General features: G+C 34.2%; 1 protein-coding gene across 5 annotated transcripts in view; it reads left to right on the top strand.

Annotated features, from left to right (window-relative positions):
- The window catches only part of ANO1 (anoctamin 1), a 177,473-nt gene that overhangs the window by 146,860 nt on the left and 14,286 nt on the right, over window positions 1-16,327 (top strand). For all 5 annotated transcript variants that reach the window (XM_083355211.1, XM_083355209.1, XM_083355212.1 and 2 more), the window contains 9 exons: window positions 2,682-2,753; window positions 7,432-7,506; window positions 9,441-9,642; window positions 10,557-10,668; window positions 11,641-11,698; window positions 11,804-11,904; window positions 12,970-13,115; window positions 14,499-14,651; window positions 16,185-16,237. In XM_083355211.1, the coding sequence (XP_083211337.1) occupies window positions 2,682-2,753; window positions 7,432-7,506; window positions 9,441-9,642; window positions 10,557-10,668; window positions 11,641-11,698; window positions 11,804-11,904; window positions 12,970-13,115; window positions 14,499-14,651; window positions 16,185-16,237 (972 nt within the window). The remainder of the gene's footprint in view (window positions 1-2,681; window positions 2,754-7,431; window positions 7,507-9,440; window positions 9,643-10,556; window positions 10,669-11,640; window positions 11,699-11,803; window positions 11,905-12,969; window positions 13,116-14,498; window positions 14,652-16,184; window positions 16,238-16,327) is intronic.

Raw genomic sequence — 16,327 nt, 5'->3', positions numbered from 1 at the left:
CAACCAAATAAATGTCTTACTAACTGTAAGTAGAAAACACTGGATATCTTTGAGAGATTAGGTGGATTTTTCTCATATTCAATCTTAGGGCTATACAACTTATTTATTAAACAGGACACTATGAGTAGTACTGTTATAGGAAAAGAAGACTAGATAGAGTCCAATTTTATTTGGAGACAACATAGCCACAAGGAAAAAGGAAATTGCTAACCTCTCAAGCTGTCAACAGAAACTGCTTCTTCTATCAGAAGCTCTAACAGTGATGAATAGGCAATCCTGTTTTGCTTATAAAAACCTGTGGCAAAGATGACCTGTCCATTCAGCCTCTCTTCTTACAATATTATTTATGTATTTGTTTTGTATCGAACTTTTATTACTTTATTAGTAACTTAAGGTGGCGAACATACATAATACTCCTTCCTCTTCCTATTTCCCCCACAACAACAACCCTGTGAGGTGGATTGGGTTGAGAGAGAGTGATTGGCTCAAAGTTACTCTCATGCCTAAGGTGGGACTCGAATTTACAGTCTCACAGTTTTTAGCCTAGCATCTTAACTACTGTGCCAAATTGGCTATAAGTATAAATCATATAAGTCATAGCTAATTATATTGAATTAATATTATTTACTTTTAATGGATTAATAAGTTAATTTTGAATATTTTCATAAAAACATCCCGGAGAAAATTAAGCTGTTCACTTTTTAATGATACACATGTATGTGTCGGTAGAAGAGACCTCCCCCTTTTTCAGTGAGGATTATCATGTGCATTTTTAAAGTCACTTTACAAATATATATAATTAGTTATGAAGAATGTTACTCAATTAATTAAAACATTATTTTTCTCAAGCAGATATATAGTAAATAATACATGTGTCTCATTGCTATATTAAATTTTACAACTGATTTCATAAAAAAGTCTTCACTAGCAATTAATTGGTCTAAGTCTATGGTTTCATTTGATCTTTGACCCAAAGTATTAACACAAATGACATGTTAAAGGTGAAATCTCAGTGCTAGGATGGTATCATAGACACTGTTCTTTTATTTTTGGTAAGTTGTCGTTAGCTGTTGGAAGGATTAACTGTATCCTTGTAGTAGGAAATATCTTTTAGGATTATGTTCAGTGTTCCCTGTAGTAGCAGTGACCTGAGATAACTGCTGATAATGGAATGTATTTTATGCTTCACTTAACATATTTATCTTAATTCAGTCATGTGATCAAAGCATTTGAGTATGCACTCAAATCCTATTAAAGAAATGAATCTCTAATATGTCAAAATACTGCCACACAAGTGTTATTTGAAGTTGTTATTCCAATAAAATTATGTAAGAGGACAATGCGCCCCATGCGTTCAGTTGCTTGATACCATCAGAGTTCTGGGCCATAATACTATTCAGTCTTTCTGTATGTTGAGTAACTGTGTGTTTTCATGCTGACACTTCAACAAAATAAATACAGAGGAAGACCACCCCATGGATGTACCCCTATGTACCCCCTAATTCTTATACAGTGCCTACATTCACACAAATAAAAATAATTGTATCAAGAATTCAGTTTGGAACAGTGAAGTAATTTTAATTTTTATGTTTTTTGTGTTTTTTATGGTTTCCTGAAGGAGGCAGTCAAGGTTTGGCATTTTTGTTTTGTTTTATTTTTTTATAATTTCTTTAACTTTTTCTCTCTCTGGTAGTGAAAGATGCATTTTGATCTCCCCTCATTTTCCCCCAGCATCTATCTGTCTTTAGAATTTCCAGTGCAAATTATACTTTCCTCTTTTATAATAATCTCAAATAGGGCTTTTTCATATCCATCTAGTCTCAGTCCAATGCATTTTAAAAAATAATCTCTAAATCTTTCATCTATTTCATTCTTTTCATTTCTGATTCTTTTCCACACATTTTCTCTGTATGTCTGACTAAACTGAAATTACAAATTATTAATCTTAATTAATGAAACTGAAATTTTTTGTTAAGACAGATCAAATTAATATATAGAGGAGAATCTCTTAATTGCACATTTAAACTCAGAACAACATAGTGTCAACCTTTTGCCCCGTATATGACAGGCTGACTGTTCAAATAAGGCCTTTTTCCAATGCCCAGAAAGAGCTATTCAGGTTTAAAACCAGATTACAAAATAAAACTTCCTTTCAGTTAATAGTTGATAACTTCATGAACATGTCCATGTAGTTTTCTTAGCAACAGTAACTACAGGGTTTGCCTTTGTCTTCTAGAAAGTTTTCTTCAATCTCATGGTCTAGCTCTGTCCAAAAGTTCCCTTGTTACCCATACAAACACTAAACAGGCCTGATCCTGCTTAGCTTCCAAACTTAGACAAGATCAGCCATATGCTGTCACCTGCTAATATTTAAAACATATACGAACAATGCAAACCAACATATTGTGAATCTGAAGTCCTTTGCTGCTATAGAAAATGGGTACAAGGCTATGACACTACCAAAATTACTATGCCTATTGGTGAAAGAACAACTTCAATCTAGCAGCATCTTCACCATTAAAGAGAGCACATAGTATTAAACTATAATATTTTCAGACAGCTAGTGACAAAGGAATACTTTTAAATTAAGTTACAGCAGAACTTTACTCAGATTTGTTGTAATAATTTCAAGTGATATCCAATAGGTCTCATAGTTCGCTGTATGTGTGACTTATTTACAGGATCACCCAAGAGCTGAATATGAAGCAAAAGTATTAGAAAAATCTCTCAAGAAAGAATACAAAAATAAAGAGGTAAGATAGCAAAAAAATATTTTAAAAATTTATGTAATAAAAATTAAGTATATTTTGTTTTAAAAATCATAGCAAGGGGTCTTCATCCTTATACTATCCATTGAAAGCGATTTCTATTTTAATCCTGTTACAGTTGCTGAATACAAGGAAATATCAAGAAAAAAGAAATGCAATTAGCTTCAAAAGTGCTATGGAATAATTCAGAGTACTCAGTCATTTATTCAAAGTCAGTGCAATTGTGAAAATACCAGGGACTAACTTAAAAAAAAATATCAATGTGCATAATTACCCTGACTTTGAATAAATGACTGGAGTCACTGAAGCAGTAGGCATGAGCTTAAATGGACTCCAGAAGATGGTAGAGGACAGGAAGGCCTGGAGGAACGTTGTCCATAGGGTCACGATGGGTTGGACACGACTTCACAGCTAACAACAACAACAAAAAACTCTGTGTTACTCTAATTTTAGAGCCATAATTTAGATTTTTACAGTGAGAATGTAAAAGTATTTAGAATTACCTACCACAAAGAGCCCATCGCTTATGATCCTGGTGAAGGTTCAGGAGCAGCTACCCAATGATACAGTGGGCATCTTCTTTGAACAAGGTGATTATATAACTTTTAGTTATTGAACTGAATTCCTTTTTATAGCACAGGAGCACAAAACACTTGGCAATTATTATTCTGAACCATGTTTCTAAGGTACTAAACTTACCGGTAATCACATCTAGAAACAGGAGAGAATGTTTCATCAGACAGAAACCAACATAGTCCAATATTTGCTCTTTTAGTAGTTTAATAGGTGACTGCAACAACCTTCTTCAGTCTGGCCCCTCTCCAGATAAATGGACTTCAACTCTCAGATTCGTCAGAAATGGCCAGACTAGCTGAGGATTTCTGGAAACCGAAGTTGATATCTCTCCATCTGGATATCTTCAATTTTCTAAAAGCTAAATTAGAGGAAGCTTCTATTCAGAAGCATATCGTCTCTGATTAGGATCATGTGAATTTATCTCTTTCAGTTTTTCAGGCACTAGTTTGTTCGGTCCCATTCCTATATCAATTTGCAAATACTTAAAAAAAACCTCTGAATGAAAATGTATATTCATGGTTGTGAATAAAGTGTAGGCATATTAAAAAAATTGGAAAATTATATGATAATATTCAGAGAATGCAAAATCTGAAGGATTATAGTATAATAATCTGTTCATTCATAGTTTTGGAAAGTGCAAATTAGGTCAAATTTCTCCACCAGTTCTCAATGGTGATAACCATTGTAACTATTAACTGTGGTTGTCCTGAATAGATTTGTCTTGGATTGCTCTGTTGAAATCATCCAAGTTGAGAATCATCATAATTACATTTTCTGATAGGATATGTTATAATTTGGCTCTTTGAGGATAAATGAAATAAAATGTTTTTCAATCTCCCACCAATCTTTCACTCAGCAACCTTGAGTTCTAATTATTTGTTGTTAGTTGCGAAGTCATGTCCAACCCATCGCGACCCTATGGACAATGTTCCTCCAGGCCTTCCTGTCCTCTAATAGGTTGAAGCAAAATAGCCATTTTGTCTCCAATTTTCTGTATAACACATGCTTTTATATATTTCTGTTGTTTTCTCCCTTATTGCTATGTAAGATATATCTAATGTTGAAACTTTTCCTCAGTTGCTCTGAGCTTTTAATTATTTTGTTTGCATTTGTCTGAATCTTTTTCAGTCCATAATATCATTTTTAAAGTGTGCTAAGCAGAATTTCTATAAATTTCTATAAAGCACTGCAGTGTCAGCAATTTTATTTTAGATTCGGCTTCCTAGATAAAAATACACAGAACTAAATTGGCTATCCCATGAAGAGTTAGAGGCTTGAAAGAGCAATCAGTAGGATCTACTACTAAGTAAATATAAGGAAGAACCCAGTACAACCAAGACAGGTCGATATTTTTAGACAAAAATGCTATCCAAATGCTCTAGTGTAAATATAGAAAGTTGTGCTGTGTTGTAAAAGGAAAGTTCTTCCAAATAAATAAGAAGGAAGTAGAAAGTAATAGGAAAGCAGCTGAGTTTGTGGGTTTTCCCAGACTACATAGGATGAAATCCAAAAGGATATTTCCAAACATAGGAATGGGCAACAAACTGGTAAATAAAAATATTTGTGATGTTGAGTAAAAAAAATGTAAATACATTATTGACTGAGGTGGACTGGACTGATGCAAATAATCAGGTAGCAAATAAAAATAAAAACAACAGTGGGCAAAAATGTTAAAATAGTTCAATCAATCTTAAAAATTTATATAGAAAATCCTTTTTAAAAAGCCAGTGTTGTTATTGGTTGGGTTGTTCGATTAGAGTATACTAAATTCAGTGTATCTCAAAAGGAATAGGGGGCAGGAAGAGGAAATAGGCTTGTACTAAATAATTTGTTTCACCTGCAAACAGTCATCCCATTTTTAACCCAGATCACTGCTGAAAAAAATTAAATACTTTCTATTGTTTTTGTGCCATCCAGTCCTTTTTTAACTCTTAGCAATCAGATAGATTTTTTCCCATGACGATCTAGCATCTGTTTTAAATAATCATGTAGATACAAAATGCTTACAGATATGTAACCACTATTGTTTTTAATTTGCCAGTTAGCTGTGGCTATTTTTCTCTGGTTTTACTTTGACATTCCTCTTTTATAGTGACTTATATTGTGTCAGAAAATTTAACATCTGCACATAGGCATCTTTTATTTGTTTTTAAATTCTACCATGTCCATATTCTATTCAGGGATTGATTGATTTACATATGGGTCAGTGCTTTGTAACAGCCATACTGGATTATCCTTTTCTGTTTCCTTTAAATGCCATCAGAAGGGCCAGCAATTGCCAGAAGAGGCAGCTAACAAATGGCGGCAAAGAGTTAAGAGAGTCATGGCTGGGGTGAAATTGGTACATTTCATTACCATTTGTGGAAACTTTCTGAACTCTGAATATCTATAAAACACAATTTTCTCTTGTTTGTTTATTTTGTAATATTCACATATATGGCTTTCCCCTTCTCCTGTCTTTATCACTCTTGTTGAGATGGGTTTTTGCCTTTGTTTGGAATGACACTGCATGGTTCATCTTTCATACTGGTTGATGTGCAGCTTTTACAACACTGCACATGCCTTATGCTTGACGGGGTTTCCTGGCTTCTTTCCTTCTTTTTTTTAAGAGAGAGAGAGAGAGAATGAGAAAGAGAAAAAAAACATGCATGTGATGCGCATGTAACATTAAGTGCTTATTTTCCTTATAGGAGCCTTATGGAATTGTACATGATCATTTCCTAATCCTTAATTTTACATATAAAGTGATCCTGAAGGCAGTATATAAAACTAAATTGATCACCCAATGACCGTGAACATATTTATTTAGCAAATTTAGATAGCCGCCCATCTCATAAAAAGGGTTTTGAGTGGTGTGGAAATATAATAAAAATTAAAAACAGTTGATGATCACATGGAATACTAATACTGTACTCAGAAGTGATTCCTACATATACACAACTACTCGGGTTCCAACTCTTTCCCCTCTTCTCATTGTCATTCATTTAAGTTTACAATAGGATAATGGGATGAAGAAGAGAATCAACAGGGTGCCCGTATTCCCTCCTTTTATAACCCCTTAAAAGTACAGAAGCAAATCTGAATTGAGATCAGACAAAACCATGTGGCAGACAACTCCGGTTTAGAAAGCATGAAATCCACTATACTATTACTTCAGGTTTCATATCATTGGCATCTTTTCTTCTTTGTGACTTTGTAAATACAGTTCCATATGTACATACCCATCATCATATTTTATGTGGTTGCAATCCATGCTCTTTAGCCCATATGTCTTCTGAAAAATACATAATACAATATGTGCCACATTTCATGCTTGCCAGACTCGGGCGTCCCTAAACTTTACTATCCTTGAGAGAACAGCTACTCTGTGTTCACATGGGAAAAGCAGAGGGATGCTGCTAATAATTTGCTTGCATTTACTGTCATTCTGCCATTCCTGTAAGCGATGACTTGGACATAAATTAAGCTTTCAGGAAATATTCTAATAATACTTTATTCTAAATGGAAAATTACATTTTGAAAAACAATTTAAACAATGTCTGAAGGAAAACCGGATCACTTTCCAAAATTAGATTGGGCTAAATATGCTTTGACAGCCTTTCCAGAGAACTGTTTTGAAGGAGCTGCCTAATTTTAAGACTGGGTCTATCCCACGTAAAAAAAATATGTGTTAGCAAATGTTCCCTTATCCCTTTTCCCTCTACTTGCCCTTGCATTTCCCCCCTACACGAAAGAGCTGAGAAAACTCCACAGTCGATGATGGGTCTGCAAAATGAAAAAGAATAAATAAGAATACCATTGCCCAAATTGTTATTAGTACTACATATAGCCTCATACACAATTTCATTCTGTTTGAAATAATTTGCAAACTGTCTGACCTAGCAGTAGCTTGTTGAAAGGCTCTCAATTGACTGATGCTCTTGTGATGTTTCCTCTTTTTAGAATATTTACTTCTGTTTACATGTCTTTGCACTTTAATTGTGGTCTTGCCTGCCTAAATTTAGATAACAAGCAAGAATCAAAAAGGCAACTTATTTAATTGCTATAATGAATTGCTTTGTGTTATGTTTTTTTGTGTGTGTGCTAGACTGAAAAAGAAAAACTGACATGGAAAGATCGTTTCCCAGCATACTTCACAAATTTTGTCAGCATTATTTTCATGGTAAGCGGTATCTTGGAAACATTTACAGTTATTTTCTTGGGCCAATCGTCTTCTCAAAAATAGGGAATATTTTCTTAAAGGAAGGAACAAATCTTTTCTTTATCTATCCAGTTTTTGGGTTATATTTAACTTTTCCTAACTTCCCTAACTTTCCCATCTTCTGTGTTGGAAGTGCAAATTTCAGAATTTCCAGTACATTTGCATTGTGCCAGTTTAGGGAGGGTTCCATTAAATGGTGCAAAAATTAAGTAATTGACTTATGTTTTTCATTTAATGCACTTAAACATTTTAGTTTTATAATAACTAATAATAAAGCTTGCAATGTTCTACTTGTATTTTCTTTCTGATATCTGTGCCCTACAACTATGCTATTTAACACCATATTTTGAACATCATAATCTCTGAAGAAGAGTTTAGAGTCCACAAAAAAGTTATCACATTACTGAACTTTCACAAGAATTTAAAACTAATTAAGGGGAATAACATGACACGTTACATTGCTATGTTGAATTGACATTAAGTTCCTGGGAAAATCATAAGTCAGATCATCAAACAGTGGGTTTGCAAGAAGGTGATTACTGGAGACCATCAAGGGTTTATTAAAATAGGTTATGTCAGACTTTAAAAATTATACTGCTTTTTTAAATTAAAAAAAACACAAAACCACTAGATTAGTAGACCAAGAGAATGATGTGGATGTGGTGTACCTAAACTTCATAAGGCATTCGATAAAATTGACCATAACCTCCTTCCTCGTAAAATGGAATAATGTGGGATGGATGGTACCATCACCATATGAATTTGCAGTTGGTTGCACAACTGTACCCACTGCATGGTCTCTGTTCATTTTTATAAATGAGTTCAGTGAAAGAAGAGATGCTCAGCAAATTTGCAGATGACACAAATCTGGGAGGACTGCTAACATCTCAGAAGACCGGTTGAAAAGACAGGCTCAAGACTTAAACATTTTTCCAACAAATATAGTTCTATATCAAGAAACATAGGATTCTGCATTTAGGTAGGGGGAAAAATGTACGTGTACAAGATAAGCTCAACAGTAGTACTTGGGAGAAAAAGCTGATTTAACATCAGCCAGCAACATGCTGCTGCTACCAAAAAAGCTAATATAATCTTGGGTGCATCAGCAAAAGTATAATGTGAAGATTACAAGAAGTGTAGTGCCATTTTATACTGCATTGGTCATACCACACATAGAATATTTCATTCGGTTTTGATCATCACAATGCAAGAATGATACTGAGGAGCTGGAAGAAGTGTAGTGAAGAGCAAACAAAGATGGTGGGGATCTGCAGTCTTAACCATATGAACATTTAGATATTATTTAGTCTGAAGAAGAAAAGCCTAAAGGATACTTGATAGGAGCCTTCCAATACTTGAAGGACTGTCACAGGAAGATAGTGTGGTTCTAAGAACAAATAGGTGGAAGCATAATCATGGGTACTCTATCACTAAAGTGTTTCAAATAAAGATTGGCAACCAATTGGCTGGAATGGTCTGAAGGTGAAGATCCCTGCCTTAGGTAGAACATTGAATTAGGAGAGCTCCAAGTTTCCTTCCTACTCTATAAGTGTATGAATATAATTGCAGGGTTTTTACTAAATGGATAGTTATGAATGAAAGCATAAGCAGAATTCATAATCATTATTTTATGATATTTTCTTTATTATTCTAATTATATTGTGTTTAACTTCATAGCTGGTATTTTTCTTTGGTAGTATAGCATAACTACTATACTACTATATAGCAATGTTTAGTTTTATCCACATGGAGCTGGAATATAACTGTTTCCCTGTAAACCAGATGGGAGCATGCAGCTTTTGTAGTATTACAATTGGCACAAGTGATTGAAACATTTCCATATGAACTATGTCAGGCACAGTAATATTGTGAACCTAATCTTGTGTCCTTTTCAGATTGGACTGACATTTGCTATTGTTTTTGGGGTTATTATATACCGAATCTCCACTGCAGCAGCTTTAGCCATCAGCTCCTCTCCAGGAGGCAGGTCGAATGTTAGAGTGACTGTCACAGCAACTGCAGTAATTATTAATTTGGTGGTGATAATAATCTTGGATGAAGTATATGGCTGCATAGCTAGATGGCTGACTCAAATTGGTAGGTACATATGTTCCCATTATTTGACTTAGAAATATGACTTCATTAAATGATCTGTCTAATGATTTAACTTTGACTTTGCAAGCAAAATTACATAGGGACAAATCTTGAGATAATAACAAAAGGATTCTTGGCATTAAGGCATTCACATCTTTCAGTAACTAATGTTCAGTTTAACTTTAAGTGTGGAAATTATTTAAATTTGTTTATAGTCTTGTCACCTTGGTGAACCAATTTTTTTTAAAAAACCCAAATAAAACGATTTATCTTCATTTCCAGTCATCACTTACTTCAAGAGGAATATAAATCAAGAAGTAAAAAATAGAGGGGTCCAGACATTTCTCAATTTATTGAAAGCAGGAAAAAAAATCTGAAATACTTTTCTAGTAATCTTGTAATCAAACCAGATTGACATTATAGATACCATATTGTAAGGACAACTGTAATGTATAAGCTTGTACAGCAGTTATCAACTTGCAACTATTTGTTTAGCAACTCTTTGAAGTTACAATGGCACTGAAAAAGTGGCTTATGACCATTTTTTACACTTATGATTGTTGCAGCATCCCCGTGATTACTTGATCAAAATTTAGACACTTGGCAATTAGCATGTGTTTATGATGGTTGCAATGTCCCAGGGTCAGATATTGCGACATTCTGACAAGCAAAGTCAATGGGGAGGTCAGATTCACTTAAAAATTGTGTTACTAACTTAACAACTGCAGTGATTTACTTAACAATTTTGGCATTTTATGTGTTCACATAAAATGGGGCAAAATTCACTTAACAACGATCTTGCTTAGGAACAGAAATTTTGGACTCAATTGTGATCCTAAGTCAAGGACTATCTGTATAATATTTAGTAACTTAGATTAATCTTTCAGTCACATTTACATTAATCTTATTTATCTCAGAGGTACCAAAAACAGACAAAAGTTTTGAAGAACGACTTATCTTCAAGGCCTTCCTTCTGAAATTTGTTAATGCTTACACTCCCATTTTCTACGTTGCTTTCTTCAAGGGCCGGTAAGTTGCATAAATTAAATTATTGCTTCACTAGTATTTTATGCTGTTCCAGAGCCCTTCTTCAAACAAGAACTTTTAGAGGGATTGTCACTTGGGTTTCCCAGGCTACATCTGCCTCCAAGTATTAAGTTCATAAAGACTAATTGAATCAATTACACTAGCATGGTAATTTCCCAATGTATAGCATTGGTTATGTTTCTGTTAGGAGCATTTTTTTCTGCACAACAGAAGCGTGGTTGCCTTATGGGTGTACATTAAGAAGGGATATTGCTAAATTTTGAGGCAAAATACGCTTCCATCAGTTAAAATTTGAGTGTTTACTCAGCAGATAGATATTCGTGCTGTTGTAAGCTGTTACACATAGAAGCATTTACAGAAATAAATGGCAGTCAACAACTTTACTGTTTAAGATTATCAAGTTGAGGAGTATTCTTGAAAATACCACAGTAGAAAGTTTCCACAAGCAAAGAAAAGGCTTGGGAAAACAGTCTTACCGATACAGACCTTTGCATTGCTTCTCTTGAAATTCCAAGGGCTTTTCGGTTAGCTACTAAAGCAGTGTCCAGAACTACAATCAGATACTGGGAATAGCAAATTCAGCCTTTTTTGAACTCCATTCATTGACAGAAAGGATTTCATCCAATAAATTAATTAATTGGATTTTCCTTACCTTATCCGCAAGATGTTTAATATTCTTTCCTTTAATCATGTTTATCATTGATAAACCCAGCTGAAAGGCAAATAACTTCTTTGAAAAATGTCACTGATAACTTTTGTGTTGATGAAAGTGAATATATCTCTAGTAGCTAGGTTTGCTTTTCTGTTATTTTTTTCTCTGAAACTAAACTAATCATTCATTGTATAATGTGTATCTGTGTAGAATGTTTTTAGAGGTACATAAAATATTGCAGGAAGTGTCTGAAAGTTTGTGTCTGTAACACAAAGTCTAACTATTATTTCCAAATTGTGTAGATTTGTTGGACGCCCAGGAGATTATGTCTACATTTTTCATTCTTTTCGAATGGAAGAGGTAACAGTACCTTATTTTGTTCATGGGCCTAGAAAACAGCTATGCACACTCTGTTGGGGTATACTGATGTCTCCAGGTTTCTTTATTTGGTTTTTCCTTTTTTAGTGTGCTCCTGGTGGTTGCCTGATGGAATTGTGTATACAACTTAGCATTATAATGTTGGGCAAACAGCTGATTCAGAATAATCTTTTTGAAATTGGCATCCCGTAAGTAGTTAGAAATAAGAAAATATTAACTATCTTCTCAAACTGCTTGCATAACATCTCTTGATAAATTAAATACGTTTTTTCTCGTTTGACATCAATGCAGTGCAAGGAAATGTTAGACTGAGGATATACCAAAGTTTAAAATAGCGTGCATTTGTTTTGTTACTTTATTATTTGTTTTGTTAGTTCAATACATTTTGTTCTTATCTGAAGGACTATTTTTTCCCTGCAATTTATTTCTAAAACAATTAAGCCTATATTAGATTGATTGAGAATATTATAAAGAGGCAAGTAAGGGAATTTTTTTTTTGCTTTGTTTTATTTGATTTTTCTTGGGGAGAAAGGTGAATTGCCTTAAATTCAATATTCTTTTCCTTATCAGTAAATCTTGCAGTCTGCATGTCAACAGTGGTTTCCCAAAGTATTGTATCACTTAATAAATAAGAATTATGAGCTACAGTGAGGCCAAGTTCAACCAACTTGGTAGATAAATAGAATAGGACAATATACTCAAACTAGTATCAAGTATATAGAATAAAAGTCTTCATGATTACTCAGTGGCCACATTTTTGAACAGTTCTGATCAGGACTGTAGAGGCTGATAGGGATTATAATAGACCAGTAATTAAGACTTCTTGTCTCTTTAGGAGACAGTAAAGAAATTTGTTTAGTCTTTTTCATTTATTTTGCCAGAATCTTTCAGACATTTGGAGCTCTTATTTTCCCAATAAAACTAGAACGCCTACTGGTCCTGTGAACTAACATAATTTGCTTTAAACAGAAAGGACCTTCAGGAAAAACCCTTTCTTATAGTGGAGATGACATAAAAACATAGATGGGGTGCATATGAAATGTTTTGGTCATTTTCTCAGGATTCTTCGGATGCCATTTCAGATCCTAGAGAACTCAAAATAGAAGACTGTCATTCAGCTACAAATAATTTGGGGATTTGCTTTACCTCTCAAAGAACTTGATAAAATATTTAAAATGGAAAAGCAGACCTCAACATGTTTTCACAAAATATATAAGACATCTAAAGCAATTACTTTTCCTCATTCTTCTTAGGAAAATGAAAAAATTTATAAGATACTTGAAGCTGAAAAGACAAAGACCTGTAGATCATGAAGAGTATATGAAGAAAAACCAACGTTATGAAGTAGATTATAATCTGGAACCTTTTGCTGGACTTACTCCAGAATACATGGAAATGAGTAAGTCTTAAACTATTTAAAGTGGGGTTTCCTAGCTGATTACCTGTTCTGCAATGCACCAGAGTTTTATCCATTTCAATATTTTATTATCCATTCAAAATTGGTTTATTTATCAGCCTGACTGTTCCTATGTTTTCCAGTTTTCTAGTTCTTTTTTTGAGTTCTTTTTTAATACAATATATGATTCAATAGCAAAACACATGTTATCCCTTTAAGAAGTTTCTATTATTTGAAGTTTAATACATACAATTTCCAGAGGTATAACCTTGATCAGAAAATTCAGCTCTCACATACTCAATCCAATCCTGAGTGGATTCCAGTAATGCTCTATAAGCAGCCCTTGAAGAGCATCTAGAAGTTTCAAGTGCTGCAAAATGCAGCAGCCTGGGCATTTATTTGTGCCACTAGATTAGTACATGTTACACCTGTGCTCTGAGAGCTACATTGGCTGCCAGTTTGCTTTTGAGTTCAATTCAAAGTACTGGTTATGAACTTTAAAGCCCTACATGGCATGGGGACGGGTTGTTTGAGGGACTGTCTCTTCCCAGTTACATCTACCCATCTCATCAGACCTGGCATAAGGAACATATTATGGGTCCCACTTGCTAAGGAGCTTGACCTGAGCAGAACTAGGAAGAGAACCATGGCACCCACTCTTTGGAACATCTTCTCCCCTGAAGTGAGATTGACCCCAATCCTATTGGCCTTCTGAAAATTGGGTTTTGTCATAGGGCCTGGGGGATTCCATAGGAATATGGATCCCACAAAACAGCTGCATCGTGTGTAAGATTTTGATTGAATCTCCCATGTTTTCTGCTTATGGCTTTTAATTGCTCTAATTGTTTTTAATGGTTTTGTTGTTTTGATAATTTTTATTTTTGCTATTTTAATTGTATGGGCTACCCAGAGTCATGTATGCGAGATGGGCAATTATATGAATTAAACAAAATAAATAAATATATAAATAAATTGAGTTTATTTATTAAAGCAAAGACAACAAAGAGGCTTGTAGATGATTAAAAGTAAAAAATGTACTAGGTTTCACCCTTTCATGGACTTACATCCACTACATGAAATACATTATTTTATCTTGTGTTAGGAATTTATGTAGATTCATAGTTAAGTGGAGGTTTGGGTGGGAGAATTGTAAAAAATGAGAGCAGCATGCAGTTTAAATAAAAAATTGTTGTCCAGAAATGCTCACACAATATGTACAGTTATATAAAACAGCCAGTAGCAAATAGTGTAACAGATCATATATAAGAAATACATATAATTTGTGCATAGTACACATTCACTGATTTGTGGGCAGGTTGTGTTTTGGAAAGCAAATTCTACAGAGTAAAATTTGCAATTGACAGTAGATTCTTTTTAAATTTTCAGTAATCCAGTTTGGATTTGTAACCCTGTTTGTTGCATCCTTCCCATTGGCTCCCTTGTTTGCATTGCTAAACAATATCATCGAGATACGTCTGGATGCAAAGAAATTTGTTACTGAGCTTAGGAGGCCAGTTGCAGTGAGAGCTAAAGATATAGGTAAGTTATTTAATTATTTATACAAGTATCTATCATTTATAAATATTGGTTAGAAAACAGAAAATTGAGTGCCCTGATTTGTGCAAGATAGCCACTTTCTGCTAAAGCAGAACCTCCACTGAATACCAGCTAACGTTCTTTATTTGTAGCAGTCTGACCTCAGTAGCTAGGAAAGCTATGTTATTCTTCTCTTGATTTCTGTCCTGCTTTTATTTTTCACTAAAGGAATGCAAGTAATTATAGCTATTTGAATAATCAATGTAAACGGCATGAAAAATTAAACTTTGTTTCTCCTTAAGGGTTACACTTCATGCCAGGAGGCATAGAGAGAAGGGGCCATCTGGACATCTTTAGAAAAAGCATTCTAAATTTCACTATAACTACCAAGGAATCTCTGTTCCTTGGTTCTACTTCCAGCCCCTTCAATAGGCTAGGGACTTAAATGAAAAGGACAAATATAGGGTTGTATCAAATGCATCATTTACCAGCAGAACTGAATCATCCTTCTATGTATCCACTAACCCAAAAAAGCAGAACTAGAATTCAGAAAAGAGAAGGGGGAAAAATGACAAGAAGTTCCATGTTACCCCATAGAATGGAATGTAGAAATGAGGGAATATAATCTAGAAATAAGGCAACTCACAAACTGAATAGATATTAAAGGAAATATCTTCCACTTCAAACTTTGTACTATGCATTGGTGATGTATGCATTAACAGCCCAGATCCTAGGAAGTAATTATTCCATTCTACTTTGCCCTGGTCAGACCCACTTTTAGAGTATTATATAGTTGTGGGCACCATTGTTCAAAAAAGGCAATGACAAATTGGAGACAGTTCAAAGGAGGCTACAAGATAACGAGTGATTTAGAAACCAAGCCCAATTAGGATTAAATTATTATGCCAATTTAAAAGATATAAATATGTGTATCCTATTAAAGAGACAGCTGAAGAGAGATATGATATCACTTTTCAAATATCTGGGTTGTTACATTGGAGAAGGAGTGGGCATATTACCTACTGTCCAAAAAACAGAAACAGAACCAATGAGCTAAGGCTACAAGAAAGGAGATTCAGGCTAGATATGAAGAGAAAACTCTTGACTATACAAGTTATCAGTCAGTTAAAAAGACTCCAATATGACGTGGTGAATTGTCCTGTTTAAATGGTTTTGAAACAGAAGCGGGACCTTCATCTGTTCAGAGATGCTTTGGTAGAACCTGCACTTAACAGAGGACTGAACTAAATCAGGAGTTTTCAAACTTTTTCAGGCTGTGGGAAAAAATACTGGAACCTCTGATCAAAGGAAAAAGTTATAAGGTTAGAAAACTAGCTGTATTCAAGTATAATTTTATTTTTGCCTCTACTCTCTCACAGAACCCCAAATTCTCTTGCAACTTTAGGGGTTCTGCGAAACAAGGTTTGAAAACCTCTGGCCTAGATATCCTTGAGAGTTCCTTCCAAATCTGTGATTCTATTATCAGTGTTTGTGATAAATACTCTTGAATAGCTTGCTTGGTTTTTTCCCCCCCAGGAATATGGTATAATATCCTCAGAGGGGTAGGAAAATTGGCTGTGATTATAAATGTAAGTATTTTTTTTTCTGTAAATAGTATTTGACGACAAAATTCTCATTTCTATTCAACTATTTTAAAGGTTTGCTCTGATATTGAGTAT

This window comes from Vipera ursinii (genome assembly GCF_947247035.1).
Source record: "Vipera ursinii genome assembly, chromosome: 1".
NCBI lineage: Eukaryota > Metazoa > Chordata > Lepidosauria > Squamata > Viperidae > Vipera > Vipera ursinii.
The sequence above is the reverse complement of the archived record's forward strand: the minus strand, read 5'-3'. Positions and strand labels throughout refer to the sequence as shown.